The following is a 13,391-nucleotide window of genomic DNA, read 5'->3' on the forward strand; positions in this document are numbered from 1 at the left end:
GAGCTGCAGCTGTGACCTGCATCAGTAAAATAACAGGACGAGTCTCTGCCTTCATCTGCTGCTGTCTGTGTGCAGGCAGAGTCAGCAGGTGCAGACATACGTGTACGAGCTGATAGAGGAGCTGAAGAGGAAGATGAAGACAGTGGAGACTGTTAATCTCGAGGTAACACTCATGCACACACACACACACACACACACACACACACACACACACATTCATTACTTCTCTTCGTCCTCAGGGATCTTTTAAGTGTCTCCATCCAGACTCCAAACAGAAGACTCGCTGTCTGTCATGTCTTCCGTGTTGTTTCTACAATCTGATTGGTCAGATCTGTTACCGCAACACTGAAGCTCTGGTCACAGGTCAGCCTCCCGCTCTACCACATCTCCCTGTTTCCTGTTTCTTCCACCCTGCCATGCTACTCGTCTTCTGTCTCCACTTCATCTTCCCTCCGTTCGTCTCAGTCTGCATTAACCAAAGACTCCTCACAAACATCGTGTCTGAGCTTCGATCTTTTTTCCTCAGCCACCAAATCCTCTCTGGATGCCCTGAGGACGAGACTTCACGTCTCCAAACAACAGCCACGCTTTTCTTCCTCTGTGGTGTCCGCGTCCAGCAGCACCCAGTCAGCTCCTCCACCTCTCTTCAGGACCTCCATCCAGCTTGCAATTCCCAACATCGTCCTCAGACCCAGTCTGGATGATATTCAGGTATTTCTGTGTCCAACTGTGAGCCACATTTGACCCCCAGTGACCTTTCTGAAGCTCTGATGTGTCTGAATGGAAGCAAACCCTTTGGCTTCATAGTGACGTGTTCTTCTTGTGCTCTGCTGCTGTTTGTGTCATAAATGTGTGTTTGTTTCAGTCCACAGTGAATAAGCTGGTGAGCGCCGTGCTGTCTGTGACCAGAGACATCCCTCTGTGGACTTACTCTCACCTGCAGTACAAGCAGCAGCAGGTACAGTCACCTCATCCAGCTTTAAATCACCTGACAGCAGGCAGCCAATCAGATTCCAGCTTCATCCTCCATCTTTCTGTTTCTCAGGTGGAGCAGGCGGCCGGTCGTAATGCAGGAGATGACACCCCGGTGAAGCCGCCTGTGCTGCGAGCTCTGGACCGACAGCTGGCTGAACACAAAGACATCAGCAGGTCAGTCCAATTAGACAGGCAGCAGAAATATGAGACGCTGATGACACACTGTGGATACACACAATAAGATCACACAGGAACAACGTCCACAATCAGGCAGGCCTCTGAACAGCTGATGTGCTTTTGAAGAAATACAGAGTTGGTTCTATGGAGGAAAAATGTCCTGCAGGGCTTGTAAAATGGTGGTGGTGGTGGTGGTGTTAGTAGTTAGTGCTGCAACACCACCAGAGGGTCCAGGGTTTGAGCCTGGACATGTTTAGTGCTTCGGAGTGTGCAGCTGCAGCACACAGCACACTCTCACAGGCTTCACTCCCTGATGCTCAAACACTGACACTGACGTCACGTCCCTGCATCAAAAAGAACAAACAAAGCAGTGATGGTTTATCCTGCTTAAGAAAAGCATTTGATTGAATGCAGCCATGACTCTGAACCTCAGGTATCTCAGTCTGCTGCAGCTACTGAATGACTCCATCGTGATGCTGTCAGCCACAGTGTATAACCTTCAAACAGCTTTCACTACAGCCTGATGAGACACGAGGGCTGAAATGTTATGATGAATGCTTCATTACTGACCGCTCTAACGACCACAGAGCCGTGTTCAGTCACCAGCTCAATCATCAAAGAGTCAAATATAAAAGATGTGGGAAACATGGATGAAGAAAGGATGGAGCTGACGGAGCCGCATTTCAAACCGGCTTCACTTGGAAGATGTGTTACACTTTTCCAGGGATGAACCAGCTCAGATGTTAATCAGCTGATCCAATGATAGTCAGTCCATCAGTGTGCATGATGATGATGATGATGATGATGATGATGACGACGATGATGATGTTGTTGTCTGGAGCAGGCTGGTGACGCAGCTCGGCTCCATCGTGTTGCACCTGAAGGTTCCAGCTGCCGACACCTTGAACGACCTGAACCACTTCTCCACCCTGTGGAACCAGGTGTGTGTGTGTGTGTGTGTGTGTGTGTGTGTGTGTGTGTGTTGAGGCTGGTGTCACTGTTGTTGAGCTGCACTAACAGCTGGCTGTGTTCAGGACCCAGAGGAGCAGGTGCAGGCTTTCCTGCAGTCCGACCCCTCGCTGACGGAGTTCACCTCTCAGATCTGTTTCTACTCTGTGAGTTCACTTCCTGTTACACACACACACACACGCACACACACACACACACACACACACACACACACACACAAACACACCTGCTGATGAAACCTGTCTATCAAAAACATGATGAGATGGCCTCTCTTTCATTTATTTCAATTTTATACAGCAACTAATCACAACAAAGAGTCACCTCCAGGTGCTTTATATTGTAAGTAAAGACCCTACAATAATACAGAGAAAACTCAACACTCAAAATAACCCCCTAAATGAACAAGCACTTTGTGACAGTGGGAAGGAAAAACTCCCTTTAACAGAAAGAAACCTCCAGCAGAACCAGGCTCAGGGAGGAGCAGGGAGCCAATGAAGAGAAGCCAATATGGGAGAATTCTGCTCTCTCTTTCTAGTCCCTGTCAGTACTCTAGCTGCAGCATTTTGGATCAGCTGAAGGCTTTTCAGGGAGCTTTTAGGACAGCCTGATAATAATGAATTACAATAGTCCAGCCTAGAAGTAATAAATGCATGAATTAGCTTTTCAGCATCACTCTGAGAAAGGATGTTTCTAATTACAGATACTGTGCAAATGTAAAAAAGCAGTCCTACATATTTGTTTAATATGTGTGACCCCATTTTTCTGGGGTCAAAGCAGAAGTCCTGACAGTGGGAGTTTGACTATTCACAGAAATAATTTCCAAAGCTGAAACTTGCGTCCCTGCAGAAGCTGGAGGTGCAGATTTCGGAGCTCCCGGTGTTTTACACGGTGGGTTTGATCCTCTTTGACACCGAGCAGCTGAAGCTCTCGCTCACGCACGAGTGTCGCAGCTGGAAACGAGCTTTCGGCGCTGCGATGAACCGCCGAGCGTCCGCCGACATGAACGACATCCTGTCGTTCGTGGACGCGGTCACGAAGCGCCTGCAGCGTCCAATCTCAGACCTGGATGACGTCAGAGCAGCTATGGCTGCGCTCAGAGAGGTGAGCCAGCAGCTGATTGGCTGTCTGCTACTTCTGTACCTCTTTTCTTTCAGTCAATTCAATGATTGATAAATGGCCTTAATTTAGATTTTATATATTGATTAATTTGTGTGTCCATAAATCTGCAGCTGGTAATGTTTCTGTTGAACTGCCAGAATCGAAAATCAACAAATAAATAATTGGTTTACGGCACATTCAATAACTTCACAAAGTAATAAAACAATTGTCGGCATCAGTGAATTAACACAATTTAAAATTGCTTCATTAGTTTCGGCAGTTTCCTGTCTTTGTTTCTAATGGAGCCGTTTGTGGTCTCGCTCATTCTCCTCGCCGCTGCAGGTTCGGGAGGCGGAGGTCCGCATCGACGCCACCATCGGGCCGGTGGAGGAATCGTTTGCTCTGCTCAACAAGCACGAGCTGCAGTTCAATGACGGCAACGCGGAGCGCGTGGACGGCCTGATGTATGCGTGGAGAAACCTCTGCGCCCTGGTGAGTCAGGGGGAGGGGCATCATGTTACAGGTGCTCTTTTCAGGTGCGCGTCATGTGTGTGTGTTGTGGCTTCAGGTGGTGCAGACGCAGAACACTCTGGTGCAGATTCAGCCCAGCATGAAGGCAGACCTGCTGTCTGCAGTGCGGAGCCTCCAGAGTCAGGCTCAGAGCTTCTGCACTGAGTACACCCTCAGGTACAAACACGGCACACACTCAGCATTCAGAGCGCCACCCGCAAAAAGTCAAAGCAGCGTGTGTGTGTCTGCAGGGGCCCGGGGGTGGAGGGCGTGGCGCCGAGTGAAGCCAGCGAGCGGCTGCAGAGCTTTCAGGCAGAGTTCGATCAGCTGTGGAGGAAGTACACCACCTGCTCAGGTGGAGAGCAGCTGTTCGGGCTGCCTGTTAACGGTACGGCTGACCGGATCACCTGCCTGCTTCCTCACGGGTGTTGTGCTCAAAGTGATTAAAAGTATTTGTTAAACATGATTGGCTGTATTTAAACTGTGTCAGTCATATTTCTCATCAATAGTCATTTTGATCATCACAAGGTAAAAGCTACAATCAGTGTAAGGCAAAGTTACTTTGTTATTTATCAGGGTAAAAACCTGAAATCACTGACATTAAAAATGACAGAAATTACAACTAACATCACAGATTTATAAAGATGTTTCCAAAAACTGGAGTCATTAGGGTTAGATTTTATATATATAACCTCAAAGATACTTGAAGGTCATTTATCCATTTTATATATAAGCCCTTCATAAAGCCTGTTGATTATGGTCTGGTTACTGATGTAAGCAAAGATATTAGACATAAAGACACAGAAAGATCAGTAATTTTGTCAGACGATCATGCTTTGCTCTCTGCGTCTCCTCCTGCAGAGTACCCTGAGCTGCAGAGGATCCGCAGGGAGCTCTCTCTGCTCTCCAAACTCTACAGTCTGTACAGCTCGGTCACCGACAGCGTTGCCGGGTACTACGACATCCTGTGGGCCGACCTCAACGTCGAGAAGATCAACGCAGAGCTGCAGGACTTCCAGAACAGGTGACTTTATTACAGATCTCCATTCAGTACCTGATGAGTTAGAGTAGGTAAAAAGATTAAAAACAATCATGCCCCCACCTCACTTTTTTCCATACACTCTGCATCACTCTGCAGTTGGTCAGCAGGTGTCCCGTCCCACACATGCAGCCCACGTCCCACATATGGGTCGGCTCCAGTTTACCAAAGTCACCAAAAAAATTGAATTAAAAATTTCTGTCTTTAACATTCTTCATACCAAACCTGTAACACACCATCTGTTCCTGTCTTATATGAAGATGTTAGTTCAGTGGGTCAGACTCAGAATAATCTGAGAGCTGTATGTTCTAAGAATCTGCACAGGCAGCACTGAAAAAGACCAGGAAATGAATCTTTCTGCATTGTTGGACTCTGTTAAAGCTGCAGCTCACCTGCACAGCTGTGCTTTTATTAGCTCAGACTCTTCTTCTCTTCTTGTGCTGTTCAGGATCAGGAAGCTCCCAAAGGCTCTGAAGGAATGGCAGGCCTTCCAAGATCTGAAGAAAACCATCGATGATTTCACGGAGACCTGCCCTCTGCTCTCCATGATGGCCAACAAGGTGTCAGAATAAACACATTCGAACCATCTCACTCTGAACCATCTGCAGTCATCTATAAACCCTGCAGATCACTGATGTACTCAAGCAGCAGGTTTCATCCTGTGTGTGTCTGCGCGCGTGTGTGTGCGTGTGTGTGTGTATACACTCTTAAAGGGAAGAAAAACAGAAAATTAATAAATCACAGACTGAACTCTAATGTTCGTTTGTAGAGCACCTTCATTGCTAGGACAGGGCTTGTTGGCTTGTAGCCTTCATCAGGGTTACTGAAGTCTTCAGCCTTTGTCCTCTCCTCCAGTCTACATGGATGTAGGTGATGTAGTGCCAGAAAAGTCAATAACAGTCTCTGACCTGCTGTGATACATGTTTGCACTCTCAGGCGATGCTGCAGAGACACTGGAGTCGTCTCAGTGAACTGACCGGTCACAGCTTCCAGGTGGACTCGGAGAGTTTCTCCCTGAGGAACATCATGGAGGCGCCGCTGCTCAAATACAAAGAGGACATTGAGGTATGAAGCCTGAAAACACAGGTTCAAAGCTGCTGCCAGTCTGTGAAAATCTGCTTTTAAAAGGTTTTTTATCAGCTGTGCGCTGATCTGAAGTTTTGTGGCGTTCGTGCCAGGACGTCTGCATCAGTGCAGTCAAGGAGCGCGACATCGAGGCCAAGCTGAAGGATGTGGTGGCTGAGTGGAGCAGCCACACGCTCAGCTTCGCCACCTTCAGGACCAGAGGAGAACTGCTGCTGAAAGGTGCTGAGACTGCAGAGAAAATCTCCATGATGGAGGACAGTCTGATGGTTCTGACATCCCTGCTGAGCAACAGGTGAGGAGACGAGGACCAGAGTAAGACAAGGGAAGGAGGAAGGACGGAGGAGGGCGGAGAGAGAAGACGTCTCAGACTCTAAGGAGGGGAAGAACATGGCAGACAAAGATAAAATGCTGCTTTGCTCTGCAGGTACAATGCTCCGTTCAAGCCCGCCATCCAGCTGTGGGTTCAGAAACTCTCCAACACCTCAGAGATTGTCGAGAAGTGGCTGTCGGTTCAAAACCTCTGGATCTACCTTGAAGCGGTGTTTGTGGGTGGAGACATTGCCAAGCAGCTGCCTCAGGTGGGAAAAAACTCTGAAACTGCCTTTTTGTCATTTTTCTTTCACAGCAGAGACTAAAGTCGACCTTTAACTCTCACAGGAGGCCAAACGGTTCCAGAACATCGATAAGTCGTGGCAGAGGATCATGCAGCGAGCGCACGAGGTTCCTAACGTGGTGCAGTGCTGCGTGGGAGACGAGATGCTCAGCCAGGTGCAGCCCACGTGCCTCTGAGCAGCACTCTGCCATGAAGGTCATATGTAATCTTTGGTTCACAGTAGCTTCATCTCTCCTCCTCCTCCTCCTGCAGCTGCTCCCTCACCTGTTGGAGCAGTTGGAGCTCTGTCAGAAGTCTCTGTCCGGTTACCTGGAGAAGAAACGGTTGGTGTTCCCTCGTTTTTTCTTCGTGTCTGACCCCGCCCTGCTGGAGATCCTGGGCCAAGCCTCTGACTCACACACTATACAGGTGACACAGCTGCACACAGGTGACACAACTGCACACAGGTGACACAACTGCACACAGGTGACACACAGACATGCAGACTGCATTTCACTTTAGTGAGACAGACAGGTTGTTTTTCTCTGATCATGAAATTCAAACTGTGTGTGTGTGTGTGTGTGTGTGTGTGTGTGTGTGTGTGTGTGTGTGTGTGTGTGTGTGTGTGTGTCTCCCAGGCTCATCTTCTCAGTCTGTTCGATAACATTAACAGAGTTGTTTTCAATGAGAAAATCTACGACCACATGATCAGTTTTCAGTCTCAAGAAGGAGAAACTGTGGAGCTGAGCCGGCCTGTCCTGGCACAGGTACACTCACCTCCACATGGGGACCAACTAATAATTCAGCTGCATGTTATTGTTCCCCGAACCTCATTTATCACTTATACCACCTCCTCTTCCAGGGGAATGTGGAGGTGTGGTTAGGACAGCTGCTGGCTGGGGTGAGGCAAACCCTCCATGCCATCATCCGTCAGGCCTACCTGACCATCAGTGATCCTGTCTTTAAGCTGCTGGAGTTCCAGTCGGCGTTCCCAGCTCAGGTTGGGCTGTTGGGAATCCAGATGATCTGGACCAGAGATGCAGAAGAAGCTCTTGTCCTCAGCAAGTCTGACAAGAAGGTGCTAATCTCTAAACATTAAAACTGAAACCAAAATTTAAGCCCTGTCTCTGCTCTGACCTCATCCACCGGTTTGTAAAGCTCTGCTTCGCTTTGAAGCCTCAAATTTAGTTGTTTTGGCCACTGCTATCTTGGATTTTTGGGACCAAATGTGACATATGACCAACATCCAAATAGAATCCAAGTGATTTCTCTCATTAAATCTGGAGCTCAGCCTTCTTTGAGGGTCTCTTAGTACAGAAAACTGCACAGCAGCCACTGAAAATGATGCTTAGTGTCCCGTTAAAATGTCCAACTTTACAGCAGAATAAATAACAGCTGTACGGGGCTGGATTTTTCTCTAAATCACATGTTTTGATTATATTAAGGCTTAAATTAATGTTAATAATGTTGCCACTTTGAGTAACGAGTGAGGTTCTATTTGTTCAGGTTGTCTGCAAAGGCAGATCTTCACTTCCTGGTACTTTTGTTTCAAGTAGGATTTGGTCAGATTCCAATTAATGTCACAGTAACGGGGACTATGCTCAACATTACTAGCATTAGCTGATAACTCCAGCTTCACTGTTTTATCCATCCATCCATCCTTCCTTCCATCCATCCATCCATCCATCCATCCATCCATCCATCCATCCAGTTCAGGGTCATGGTAAGGCTGGAGCCTCTCCCAGCTACCATAGAGTGAGAGGTGGGGTACACCTGGACAGGTCACCAGCCTGTCGCTGGGCTGAATGTCCAATAAAAATCAAACAAAAAACGATGGCTTTGGTCAAAATGCTGGACTGGACGTTTCAAAACAGGAATCCACAAACCAACATGATACAGTGGAGCCTGTGCTCATTATTCACAGGTTCTGGTCTTATGATGATGATCCTCTCTCCTGACTGTCCCCATTTTATTGGCTACCAGATCATGCAGACAACCAATCAGAAGTTCCTGGACCTCCTCAATGAGCTCATCGACATGACGACGAGGGAGCTGAGCAAGAACAAGAGGACCAAATATGAAACCCTGATCACCATCCACGTCCACCAGAGAGACATTTTTGATGACCTGGTGGGTGAATGAAAAGGCTTGTAGTATAAAGTATTGTTTAATAGTATCTGTCAGAGTTCTTCATGTTACTTTGTCTCAGGTTCGTATGAACGTGCGGTCAGCAGCAGACTTCGAATGGCAGAAACAGTCGAGGTTTTACTTCCTGGAGGACATGGACAGATGTGTCATCCAAATCACAGATGTGGAGTTCAGCTACTGCAATGAATACCTGGGCTGCACAGACAGGCTGGTCATCACCCCGCTGACAGACAGGTACTCACACTCCACCCTCACTGACTGCTCGCTCTGCAGGCTGGCATCCATTCAGACCTGAACCTGTTGAACATCTGTCCAGGTGTTACATCACTCTGTCCCAGGCTCTGGGCATGAGTATGGGCGGAGCTCCGGCCGGTCCAGCAGGAACAGGTAACACAATGTGTGTCTCTGGCAAGTGAGGCTGGATTGTTGCATGTTGTTGTGATTGTGTGTGTTTGTGTGTTCACAGGGAAAACAGAGACCACTAAAGACATGGGTCGCTGTCTGGGGAAGTATGTGGTGGTTTTCAACTGTTCAGACCAGATGGACTACAGAGGACTGGGACGCATCTACAAAGGTGTGTGAACATGTAGGAGTGTGAAGGTGGAGTGTATGGATAGTGGACACTGGAAATGTGCTTCCTGCTGTTGTGACAGATCCATAAAAGAACTGAGACCATGCTGTTCATTTCCACACTCCTCTGAGTAGCAGGAAGGTTAGTTTAACCTGTGCCAGCTCAGGATGAGTGATGTACCACCTAACTTTGACCCACAGGTGGTGTCTGCACTGCTGGTAACTTATGTGATATTCTTGAATAAGATCCATGCAAGCTAGGGTCAGTCAGCATCTTTGGTCTTCGAGGGCTCGATCCTTATTGAGACCTGTTTCTCATGAGTCAGAGACAAAAGTGTCTGATATGTGACTCTTCAGCAAGATTATTTGAGCTTACACCTTCGTATTGACCATCATATGGCTCTCGTTCTGCTCTGTAGCAAATCCTGTTTGTCTCAAAGCAGATAGACCATCTCAGCCTTCACCTGCAGCTGACTGAGTTTGCTGCCGTGTGTCTCTGCAGGTCTGGCCCAGTCCGGAGCCTGGGGCTGCTTTGACGAGTTTAACCGCATCGAGCTGCCGGTGCTCTCCGTCGCTGCCCAGCAGATCTACATCGTCCTGCAGTGTAAGAAGAACAAGAAGAAACAGTTCGTCTTCACTGATGGAGATGTGGTGGACATGGACCCTGAGTTCGGCATCTTCCTCACTATGGTACCTCAGCTTTTTTCCATCTACTTTCTAGGTTATTATTTATGTAATTATGAGAATGTGCACAAGAACTAATTGTTCTCGGCATAAGAAACCTCAGTGTACTTCTTGGTGTTCTTTATGTGAGGCGCTGTGAGGGAACCACAGTCTCCATGCACTGATGTTCCTCAGTACCACTCAGAAAGTTCTAGAACTGAATCACTCTGTCATAACTACCGCTGTGAGGGAAATGATGTACCTGAGAACCAGTCAGAGTTCTGAGCTGCTCTGCTTTGGTTCTGCACGGTTCTGGACTTCATCAGTAACTTCTTGGTATTCCAGAACCCCGGTTATGCCGGCCGTCAGGAGCTGCCTGAAAACCTGAAGATTCAGTTCCGCACGGTCGCCATGATGGTCCCGGACCGCGCCATCATCATGAGGGTTAAATTGGCCAGTGCAGGTTTCCGTGACAACCAGGTCCTAAGCAGGAAGTTCTACACCCTCTACAAACTGTGTGAGGAGCAGCTCTCCAAGCAGGTCGGTGATGCTGACCTGGCAAGGTGTCATTTCAGCTCTCAGATCCACCATTTAGCATCTTTTCCTCCTACATTCTGTTCACTGTGATGGAATTTCCCATCATTTTCCATTATTTCCTTCTTTGAAATGTTACTCACAAATTTAATCATATTACTATGAATTATTCGTTTGGTCTTCAGGTCCATTATGATTTTGGTCTGAGGAACATTTTGTCAGTTTTGAGGACGTTGGGAGCTGTGAAGAGATCGAACCCATCAGAAGCAGAGAAGACCGTGGTGATGAGAGTCCTGAGGGACATGAACCTCTCCAAACTGGTGTGTGTGTGTGTGTGTGTGTGTGTGTGTGTGTGTGTGTGTGTGTGTGTGTGTGTGTGTGTGTGTGTGTGTGTGTGAGTTAGAAATCGTCTCTGCAGAGTTGGCATGTTTCCAGTTCTCACTGCTCTCATCAAATGTATGCGGAGTGCCCACTAGGGGGAGCTCTTTCAGTGTTAAATTCAGCATATTTCTTTGTGTAGGTGGATGAGGATGAGCCTCTGTTTATGAGTCTGATCAATGACCTGTTTCCTGGCATTGGTACGTTGCTCTCTCATCACACACTGAAACACACTAACAGAGACCACTAACATGTCTGCTTTAGCCACACAGAGCTTTGCTCTGCAGGTTTCTTTCATTGTGATGAAGCAGATATGAGTTCGTGTCAGGTCTCACTGGGTGCTTTTGTTTTGCCCTCTGTAGTTCTGGATAAAGCAGGTTATCCAGACTTGGAGTCGTCCATCCACAGTCAGGCTCAGCGGGCCGGTCTGATCCCTCACCCCCCCTGGATCCTCAAACTGGTTCAGCTCTATGAGACGCAGAGAGTCCGGCATGGTACTCATCACTACAGACAGGCAGTTTCATCCAACCTGGATAAACTGTGTGGAAGTTCATAAAGCTCACGTCACAGTTACACATTAAACAGTCCTTCCACTCTCGCCGCTCAGCAGCCGTCTCGATATCAGGGTGCCTATTTTGAAGCCCTCACGTAAAGTAATGGGACGGCAGCCTCAGCATTAATTTCTGCAGCCTGTTCAGAATCATCAAAACAAAGCTTTCTGGCTTTCTTTCTAAAATGAGAAACAATAGAGACTTTCTTGTCTCTATTTTCTTGGTAGCTGGTGTGAGATGACTTCTTTTTTGGAAATGATGAACATAAAGACCTTTAAAATATGGCTAAACTATTTTAATTTTCTATATAAAAGTGTAAAAGATTCTGGTAGAGAACCAGTACATTTTTCCCAAAAAAGTTTAATTATGCTGAGATTAAAAACCATTTTCCCTTGATGAAAAGTTGGCAGATGTTTCCAGAGACGGTGCTAAAGACGCACTGCCTCATTAAGTCCTCTCAGAGCAGATGGCAGTAACTGTCCTGTGCTCCTGCAGGCATGATGACGCTGGGTCCGAGCGGCGCTGGGAAGACGGCGTGCATCCACACGTTGATGAAGGCCATGTCTGAGTGTGGCTCCCCCCACCGGGAGCTGAGGATGAACCCCAAAGCCATCACAGCCTCGCAGATGTTCGGCACTCTGGACGTCACCACCAACGACTGGACGGACGGCATTTTCTCCACCCTGTGGAGGAAAACTCTGAAAACCAAAAAGGTTGATGGAAACTCCACAAATTCCATACTTTCATGATCAAGTCCATATGTATATATATATATATGTGTGTGTGTGTGTGTGTGTGTGTGTGTGTGTGTGTGTGTCAGGGGGAATACATCTGGATTGTGCTGGACGGTCCGGTGGATGCCATTTGGATCGAGAACCTGAACTCGGTTTTGGACGACAACAAAACTCTGACGCTGGCCAACGGTGACCGAATCCCCATGGCTCCCTGCTGCAAGGTGGCATCAAAACAACACAACAAGCAGGCCTTACCTTATTTCAGTCCCCAGCAGAATCATTGCTGTGACATAATCCATAACCATAATAATCAGAAGCACAGGATATTGGAGGATCAACACACAGTGTGCGTGAAGGAGCATCTTTTGTATTCTTCCTCCAGATTGTCTTTGAGCCCCACAACATCGACAACGCCTCCCCGGCCACCGTGTCCAGGAACGGGATGGTGTTCATGAGCTCGTCGGTGCTCAGCTGGAGGCCCATCCTGCAGGCCTGGTTACAAAAACTGCCGGAGCAGCAGGCCGACGCTCTGAAACGCTGCTTCGACTGCTGCTACCAAGTGAGAGCCACCAGGAGGAAAAAAACTTTATTTAGCATTTGAATATTTCGTATGTGTCACAGCCTGGTCAAAAGCATGTGACCAAACAATGAACCATGAAAGAACCTCAGTGGAACCCAAAGCAAAGCAGCACTTCATATAGAGACCAAAGGTGCTGTGAACATGTTTATTTCTGCTGTAAGGTTTTAGCACGAGTCTATGGGAATGGACTCACTGCTGGCGCCTCTGCTGGACGGCAGAGGAACTGCAGCTTTTTAGCACCTGGGTTCATTGCTCAGTTTTGGTGTTGTTAACTTATTTCCACCACCGACGTGGCCAAAAATCAGTTACTGGAGGTTGAAGAAACTCTGAGAGAGAATAAGAACTGCAACAGTGTTAAAAACGCCCAAACAGGAAAAAACTGTTTGCATTTTTGTGTTTCAGGACTTGTTGGATTTTGTCTTCACTGCTGTGTCCCCCAAGATGCAGGTGCTGGAGTGTATGTACATCAGACAGACTATCGACCTGCTGCAGGTAGGCCACACCTGTAAAACACGGCAAATGCTGATTTTAGGAAAGATAATTTGTGTGTGTGCTGCAGGTGAAAAGACGTCATTTGTTCCTGTTTTATGAACTCTTGTTGTCATTTTGTTTGATTGTTTTCCATATTTGTGTGTTCAGGGTTTGCTCCCAGCAGTGGAGGATAAACAGGGTGGCCAGGGTCACGTGGGTCGACTGTTTGTTTTCGCAGTCATGTGGTCTCTCGGTGCACTGCTGGAGCTGGATGACCGAGCCAAGATGGAGGCCTTCCTACAGGTGTGTGAATATT

The 13,391-nt window shown here is 47.6% G+C and overlaps 3 protein-coding genes across 3 annotated transcripts in view; 2 read left to right on the forward strand and 1 right to left on the reverse strand.

Annotated features, from left to right (window-relative positions):
- The window catches only part of LOC115799318 (NACHT, LRR and PYD domains-containing protein 12-like), a 652,446-nt gene that overhangs the window by 343,588 nt on the left and 295,467 nt on the right, over window positions 1–13,391 (reverse strand). The window lies entirely within an intron of this gene.
- LOC115799325 (NACHT, LRR and PYD domains-containing protein 14-like) overlaps window positions 1–13,391 on the forward strand; it is a 137,010-nt gene that overhangs the window by 42,486 nt on the left and 81,133 nt on the right. The window lies entirely within an intron of this gene.
- dnah5l (dynein, axonemal, heavy chain 5 like) overlaps window positions 1–13,391 on the forward strand; it is a 43,603-nt gene that overhangs the window by 13,898 nt on the left and 16,314 nt on the right. Inside the window, exons 23-56 of the mRNA XM_030756413.1 lie at window positions 76–163; window positions 240–363; window positions 527–711; window positions 866–958; window positions 1,046–1,149; window positions 1,997–2,093; window positions 2,187–2,267; window positions 2,968–3,222; window positions 3,562–3,711; window positions 3,788–3,906; window positions 3,981–4,117; window positions 4,591–4,753; window positions 5,217–5,328; window positions 5,705–5,833; window positions 5,947–6,146; window positions 6,279–6,432; window positions 6,512–6,622; window positions 6,720–6,875; window positions 7,085–7,213; window positions 7,309–7,524; window positions 8,430–8,576; window positions 8,656–8,828; window positions 8,911–8,981; window positions 9,061–9,168; window positions 9,667–9,854; window positions 10,173–10,367; window positions 10,547–10,681; window positions 10,882–10,939; window positions 11,102–11,233; window positions 11,786–12,003; window positions 12,111–12,245; window positions 12,407–12,583; window positions 13,007–13,096; window positions 13,244–13,378. Coding sequence (XP_030612273.1) covers window positions 76–163; window positions 240–363; window positions 527–711; window positions 866–958; window positions 1,046–1,149; window positions 1,997–2,093; window positions 2,187–2,267; window positions 2,968–3,222; window positions 3,562–3,711; window positions 3,788–3,906; window positions 3,981–4,117; window positions 4,591–4,753; window positions 5,217–5,328; window positions 5,705–5,833; window positions 5,947–6,146; window positions 6,279–6,432; window positions 6,512–6,622; window positions 6,720–6,875; window positions 7,085–7,213; window positions 7,309–7,524; window positions 8,430–8,576; window positions 8,656–8,828; window positions 8,911–8,981; window positions 9,061–9,168; window positions 9,667–9,854; window positions 10,173–10,367; window positions 10,547–10,681; window positions 10,882–10,939; window positions 11,102–11,233; window positions 11,786–12,003; window positions 12,111–12,245; window positions 12,407–12,583; window positions 13,007–13,096; window positions 13,244–13,378 — 4,765 coding nt within the window. The remainder of the gene's footprint in view (window positions 1–75; window positions 164–239; window positions 364–526; window positions 712–865; window positions 959–1,045; window positions 1,150–1,996; window positions 2,094–2,186; window positions 2,268–2,967; window positions 3,223–3,561; window positions 3,712–3,787; window positions 3,907–3,980; window positions 4,118–4,590; window positions 4,754–5,216; window positions 5,329–5,704; window positions 5,834–5,946; window positions 6,147–6,278; window positions 6,433–6,511; window positions 6,623–6,719; window positions 6,876–7,084; window positions 7,214–7,308; window positions 7,525–8,429; window positions 8,577–8,655; window positions 8,829–8,910; window positions 8,982–9,060; window positions 9,169–9,666; window positions 9,855–10,172; window positions 10,368–10,546; window positions 10,682–10,881; window positions 10,940–11,101; window positions 11,234–11,785; window positions 12,004–12,110; window positions 12,246–12,406; window positions 12,584–13,006; window positions 13,097–13,243; window positions 13,379–13,391) is intronic.

This window comes from Archocentrus centrarchus, chromosome 20, assembly GCF_007364275.1.
Source record: "Archocentrus centrarchus isolate MPI-CPG fArcCen1 chromosome 20, fArcCen1, whole genome shotgun sequence".
Classification (NCBI taxonomy): Eukaryota; Metazoa; Chordata; class Actinopteri; order Cichliformes; family Cichlidae; genus Archocentrus; species Archocentrus centrarchus.